Source organism: Diplotaxodon limnothrissa, linkage group LG2 (assembly GCF_057381915.1).
Source record: "Diplotaxodon limnothrissa isolate DT_005_m linkage group LG2, D_limnothrissa_male_GT1.1, whole genome shotgun sequence".
In the NCBI taxonomy this organism is placed as follows: domain Eukaryota; kingdom Metazoa; phylum Chordata; class Actinopteri; order Cichliformes; family Cichlidae; genus Diplotaxodon; species Diplotaxodon limnothrissa.
This window is the reverse complement of record NC_140597.1, coordinates 16,981,993-16,988,979: the sequence shown is the minus strand read 5'-3', so window position 1 is coordinate 16,988,979 and position 6,987 is coordinate 16,981,993. Positions and strand designations below refer to the sequence as shown.

The window sequence follows — 6,987 nt, the reverse complement described above, 5'->3', positions numbered from 1 at the left end:
ACTGCTATTCTGGGGACTCAACTAACCATTTGGGACAAAAAAGTGGTTGTTATTTTTAATTAAAAAACTACGGAGCCCCCCAGGGGACATGGGAGAAAAAAAAATTACGGAGGAAAAAAAAAAAATTAGGGAGAAAAAAAAAAATTAGGGAGAAAAAAAAAAATTAAGACGGACTTTTGCGAGATCTCGCAAAAGTATTGCGAGCGCTCGCAAAAGTATTGCGAGATCTCGCAAAAGTATTGCGAGCACTCGCAATAAGTATTGCGAGATCTCGCAAAAGTATTGCGAGCGCTCGCAATAAGTATTGCGAGCGCTCGCAATAAGTATTGCGAGATCTCGCAAAAGATCCCGCTCCTTTTTGATAGCGTTTCAGTTGAAGGGTGCGGTGCTACGGTACGGGGCTCCATACGGTGCGGACATGGAGGAGGATTTAGAACATTTCTTGCGGTCAAGAGAGGTCCCACACGACGACATCATGCACATGCAACAAGACAAAGTACGTATAAACAACAAAGCATTAAACACCGCGGTTCAAAAGGCGAGTAACTTGTTGAAAAACCGAGGTCGTATATGCAGGCCTTTAATGTTAATTCTTGTAAATATGTTCAGGTTCATTAAACATAACTCGTTAAGTGCACATATGTTTTGAAATTTCAAATCGTGTCCAAATTCATGGGCTGCATCCTCCCGAGGACTCGGGCTTCGTGGTCTACGTGGGCCGGGTTCTCAGAACGGCTGGGGAAATTGGACGGTCTAGCCTTCTGATTAGCGTCACCGCTGTCTCGGTGGAGTGTAATAAGCTCGTCCGTCTGCTCCTTTCTATCTAAAATATAAGACAACACTGGAGTAAATTCTCGACCATCTCGCACTTCTGTTTAATCAGTTTTCTGTGTGACGTTGATTAAGCGCTGTAAAACCAATGTGGAACCCACCCGGGGGATTAATAAAGTTTTATTTTATCGAATTTAATCTAATAACTTTAATCTCAGCCAAACCGTTTTACTCACGAACAAATGAAACACTGAAAAAAGCCAAACATTAACATTTTTAGGTTGTCTAAGTGTTTTATATATTAAGTTTAGCCTGAGTAGCTAAAGTCCGCGGTGATCTGAAAATAATATGCCGCGAGTTGTGCCGTTCTTGGCGGCTTTAGTGACCCTTGAGCTCTCGGCTACCTATCGAGCTGGTGGGTAACAGACATCAAGGAAAACGTCGAAGCACTTTTGCAAATATGCGATATCTTGATAAACCGAGAAGATATTTCAAGTTTATACACCCACGTTCTCCCCTGAAATGTGTTTAAAAAAATTTTGTGACCCAGAAAGATTAATAACGGTCATTTTAAAACTTATTAACGGCCGCCATTACCGGAAACTGGAGTTTGGCTGGGCCGCACTTTGAATTCTGGGATATGGGCCACGAAGCACACACCGGACCCATCCTTCAAATTCGGTGAAAAGTGAATGTAATTCTTTGTATTACACCCCCTGGCATATGTTAATTTTGTTCTGGTTGTATACATGTTCTGTATACTGTTTCTTAATAAAGTTCAATAATAAAAAAAAAAATAGGTGAAAAGGAGGACGCATTTGTCTGCTGCATTCGGAGGAGTTTACGAATTTAAAATAGAATCTTTGTAGAGATTGCCAGAATTGTTGTACATTTCTGTGCAAATAATAAAAAAAAAAGGAGTCTACGAAATTGGATAGCCTTCGGTGCATCGCTGTGACATAATCGGTCTACAAAAGCGTCCTCAGGAGGATGCAGCCCATGAATTTGGACAATGTGATAAATACAGTTTAAAAAAAAAAAAAAGAGGTTGCAGCCCATGAATTTGGATGTTGTTATCTGGCTGTGCCATAACCATGGTAACATGGACAGCATGGCACAAAATACTTGGTGGAACTTACCTTACTTATACCTTACTAGCAAAATATTTTTTAGTAACGTAGTATATTGCTACAGGAAAAATGATTCTATGTTTCTTTACCTTCTTTTAAATGTACAAAGATGCCCTTTGTCTGTGGTTAGATTAGTTTAGAAGTGTCTTTTTAGACTTTCCCAGCAAAGACATATTGTTTCGGGGACATATTGTTTCAGATTGTTTTATCTCTCCCAGCTCTCTGCTGACGAGACTAGCACCATATATGGAGTTGTTTATTTTATCTGTTTATTATTTTCTTATCCTGTTCTCACTGTCTCTGTGATTTGTGCCTATAAAAATGCCAAGCCACTGTCCATGGTTGTGGGTTGTTTCCAGCAGCTCACCCGTGTACACGTTAAGCATAAAAAAGTAACTTTGTCTCATTGTGTCTCTATTCCTCCTGGGTTTATTTTTGCAGGGTTTTCTCCCAACATATATAAATATCTACTACTATTACTATACTAATACTAACACAGCAACAGTAAAGTAATAAGACAGAAGTTGACAGAGTAACTTTTGATAATGATCATGAACAGTGATTAAGAACTCTATTCTAATACAGTTAGTATTCCATGTGTGCTAGTGTGGCTTCCTCGAGTAAAAGTATATTAATACCATTTCTCTAATGTTTTATGTCTGCAGGTGGATAAGGCAGTGCTGTCCGTCATGACTGATGGACAAATGGCAAAATACATAAGGACATATGGTGACAGACTAGCTGTCCAGTCCTTCTGTCAACAAACTAAGTACAGCACAGATAAAGAGACTCTTCTGCAGAACCTAAGAGATAAAATTGCGGCACGGAAAGTAAGATCAAAAACCAAAGGAGTGCTGTGTGGTTCATCAGGTGTGTTCCAAAAGCAAAGTGAAGGGATGTCAAGACAGAGAAATACTGCAGCAGAGAAGACCTGCAGAAAAATAGAAATCGGATGGCTTCATTTAAGCAGTAATGAATACCGTCAAGTGAGAACCAGAAATGGTGGAGGAACAAGACATGCAACTGTGGAAAAAACTACAACTGTAGCTAAGATTTTGGAAATGGGAAAGGACCTGTTTTTTCCAGATGGGTACTCGCCAAAAGGGAGAGTTGAAGACTTTGTCATTGAAATCAGTGATTTTAAAAGAAATCCGATTGCTTTAGATGACACTGTTGGCAAACTTTATGAACAAACCAAATTGAAGCTCCTGAGATTTTACATTTGCACGAAAGATGAAACACTGTTAACAGTTCAGTCCTCATCTGAAGAGGATTTTTCTGTCAGCATAACTGAAGAAGATTCACCAGTGACATTACTTGGATTTGACAGTGAGACAGATGATTTTGTACCAGATCTACTTGAACATGGGGATTCATCTGACAGTGACACTGGCAAACAGGTTTGTTAAAATAAGAAAGTTATTATTAAAAATAATGATCACTTTAAAGTTACTGTATTTTGTTGTGTTTAGTAGTGCTCGGTGGTAACATGCGACATTTTCTAATTTTGTTGTACTATTGTACTAGGTTTGACTGTGCAACTGCAATAAAGAGTTGTGTTATTCAAGTGCTTTATGTACATCTACGAATATTTGCACTTCTGTAGGATGAAATTATTCCAGGAATTTGTTGTTGACTTGTGTGGTAAGGTACATCTGTGAAAGACTTCCAGCTTTGTATTCATTAACATGTACAAAATGACTGGCTGCTGAAAAAATAATTGAATTATTTTCGTTTGTGTCTTGTGTTTGTTTTCTGGTTCACAGATTCACAATTTCCAGATGGAACCCAATCCAAAAAAAATGAAATCACTCTGTGAGGCAGTGACAACACAAAGTCCAGGAAAATCCCATCATATGCATTCAACCCCAACAGACATTAAAAACACTGTCGTGGGACAGCGGCAGCAGACTGACTCAAGTGATCATGATTTCCCTGACCACTGCTCTGAAATTATTGATCTGACCAGTATAGTTCCTAACAAATCCTTCAAACTACAGTCCCAGGCCAAACTTCCAGAAGATTTGGAATGTCGTTTTCCACACATAGACGAAGCGGATACGGTTGTATGGAATCCTGAAGAGGATCTTGTCAGAGCAGATGGTGATGACACAGTCGTGATAACCCTGAATTATGTCAACAGTGAGGATCTCAGACAGGTAAGACCATGGACAGTTGTGGTTGATATGGTTCAAGTGTGACAAAAGATGGAAATTTATTAATAATCAAATTCAGTAACTTGCATAGTTCTGCTTTTAAAAAAGCTGATCATGCATTCCTGCTTGGACAAAATTTAAGCATGTGTGTTATTTTCTGTAATATTCTTTTGGATCTTAAAAGAAATAACTTACAGTACTGTGAAACAATTTTTCGATTTTTATTAATCAGAATTCATCTCTTGTTTGTTTAAAACTTGATTTTTTGGCAGCAATAATACAACATTTTAAGTAGCAATAAGAAAATCAAGATCTGATAAAAACCTGTGGAATTCCACTGTAATATGTCTTTTTACTCTTGTAAGTGAGACATGTAGGCTGAAAATAAAGTGGTGTATTTTTGTTCTATTTCTTAATACCTATTGACATATTTTGCAGACTTTTTAAGAACATTCATGAATTAGAATAGGCCAAGTTAGAAGATTGAAGAAGAGTCTTCTAATCTTGAAGGGTTAAGGTGTCTGTTGTCAATTAATGCAATACTTCCTTCTCAGAATGCCGACACAAATGGATTACCTATGGATGGTTTCCTGCTACCATTGTCTTCAGCTAATGGCTTGCCCACACCCCATATGCAGTCAATACAAGAGGAAGCACCCCAGATTGCACAGGTAAGATGGATCAATTCAGGCAACCATAAACACCTACCTTTACATACTGTAGAGATGCCAAAAATGTCATGCTATTTTCTGAGGATATGGCAGTTTGTGGGTCTATTTGAATTAAAAGGATATTGTCAGTTGAGAGACAATTACAGTGTTTTACATTAACATAAGATTAAACAGGAAATTTAGTCTTGAAATAAAATTATTTACATAACACAGCAGTGAGACATTGTTTTGGTGTCACTATTGTGTTCTCTACCTATTTTGCACAGAAGTGCGTCTTCTCATACCTGTAAAGAACACTTGTATAATTTTCTGTGAGGCATACAAGGACATCCATCAGGCCACAATGTTAATGTAATATATAAATTGTCAGTGCAACCATGGTTTGGGAATGTACAAATGTTCAAACTTTTTCAGAACATTGATATTGTGTAATCTGTACAATTCAATTGCATTTCTTATGGAATGTGCATGTTTTGTCTTTTACTCAGGACCATGGACTGAATTTCATCGCACAAGGTTTGCGTTTAGATTCAAGCAACCAACTTTCCCCATCAAATTCAGGAGACCCACAGAGCCCCCTACATGTATCAATTCGCAGGATAAAAGTTGTTGATGATCTTTTGGCTGTATTTATGGACAGTCGCATTCTGAATGTGACTTTAAAGATGAACTTTGTAAATGAAAATGCTGTTGATGATGCTGGGGTGTCAAGGGAGGTTTACACTGCATTTTGGGAGCAATTTTTGGAACAGTGTGAAGGTGAAAATGAACGAGTTCCAAGGCTGAGGCCAGACTTTAGTGAGGCTGAATGGCAAGCAGTTGGGCAGATATGGGTGAAAGGCTTACTAGACCATGGTGTCTTTCCAGTGAGGCTGTCAAGGGCTTTCATTTTAGCTTGCATCCACGGAATGGACTCAGTTGATGTAGACATTCTGATTGCATCGTTTCTCAACTATCTCCCTCCTGTTGAGAGATCAGCTGTTGAGAAGGCGCTCCAAGGCACAATGGATGAAAATGATGAAGAGGACCTGCTTGACCTTTTTACAAGGATGGGTTCCCACTTCCTACCACCTAAGAACAACATGCAGCCTGCCATTGAAACAATGGCTCATAAGGCCATTCTCCAAGAGCCAAAGTATATAATGGATTGCTTCTCCACACCCATGGCACATCTGCAGCTGAAACTGGCAGACAAGGAAAGTGTGTTATCTCTGTATGAGACAAAGAAGGCCACAGGCAAAAGACTAGTGCAGCTATTGGAAGCAACAAAAATCATGCTGTCTCACGGAGAACAAACAACGTTTAACCATCTTCAGCGTTATGTTAAAAACGCTGATGAAACCAAAGCTGAAAAAATCCTGCGCTTCTGCACAGGATCTTCTGTGATATGTGTTGACAAAATTTTGGTGTGCTTTAATGCTGAAACTGGGCTCAACAGAAGGCCTGTTGCTCACACCTGTGGAGCTACCCTTGAAGTGCCATGCACTTACAGTTCTTATCCTGAATTTCGCACAGAGTTCGACAATATCCTTTCCAGCAATTACTTTGAAATGGACATCATTTGAACTTGATGAGTGTACTAATGGTTAGAGCTGTAATTTTTATTTGTATGAGACCTTGAGTTCATAAATTCTGTCTTGTTTCATTTTGTCATTGAAACATTTGATATATTCAGCCGTATAACAAGCAGTCACAAATTTAATTTTCTGATGGTTTAGTTGTATGTTAGGTCATATTTCACAAGGACTCTTTATTGTTTAAAATTCTTTGAAAATGACCGCATCTTTAACTTCTGTTGAAAACAAGGTTTGTGTTTAGCGTTAGAGGGACAAATCACATAAAAATTCGCTGTACACATTGTCATTTTTTTTTCTTTTACTCTTGCCATCAGCCAGAATAAAGGCTCGCTTTTGTTTTAAGTTGATTGTCCTCTCTCTCTCCTTGTCTGCTTTTGGGTACGTTCTCTCAACACACCTGCATACCCTGCAGTGACACACATTGGCTTGCTGTTTATCCATCTAGAATGTTTTGAAGTGAGTTGCCTAGTTTTGGGAGATATTAGCTGTAGAGATCTCTTCCTTGTTGAAAAACAACATGAAGCTACATAAGGTCTACATAAAGACATTGCTACTAAGCATTAAGTACCATGTGAAACAAGAGAGGGGTAGGCTTGTACAGTCAATATCTCTAAAATTGGGCAACTCACACTAAAACAATGTGGATTAAGGAATACTACAGCTAGCGAACAGAAAAATTGGT

General features: G+C 38.6%; 1 protein-coding gene across 3 annotated transcripts; it reads left to right on the top strand.

Moving 5' to 3' along the window:
* The first annotated feature begins 418 nt into the window (after positions 1-418).
* Positions 419-6,293, top strand: LOC146638330 (uncharacterized). 3 transcript variants are annotated; one of them, XM_085367729.1, is made up of 5 exons: positions 419-496; positions 2,567-3,301; positions 3,668-4,060; positions 4,612-4,728; positions 5,217-6,293. In XM_085367729.1, the coding sequence occupies exons 1-5, from the start codon at positions 419-421 to the stop codon at positions 6,291-6,293; spliced, it is 2,400 nt and encodes a 799-aa protein (XP_085223855.1). The 3 variants fall into 3 exon arrangements, with proteins under 3 accessions (XP_085223855.1, XP_085223869.1, XP_085223862.1); XM_085367743.1 differs by lacking the exon at positions 2,567-3,301; XM_085367736.1 differs by lacking the exon at positions 4,612-4,728.
* Positions 6,294-6,987: the final 694 nt, after the last annotated feature.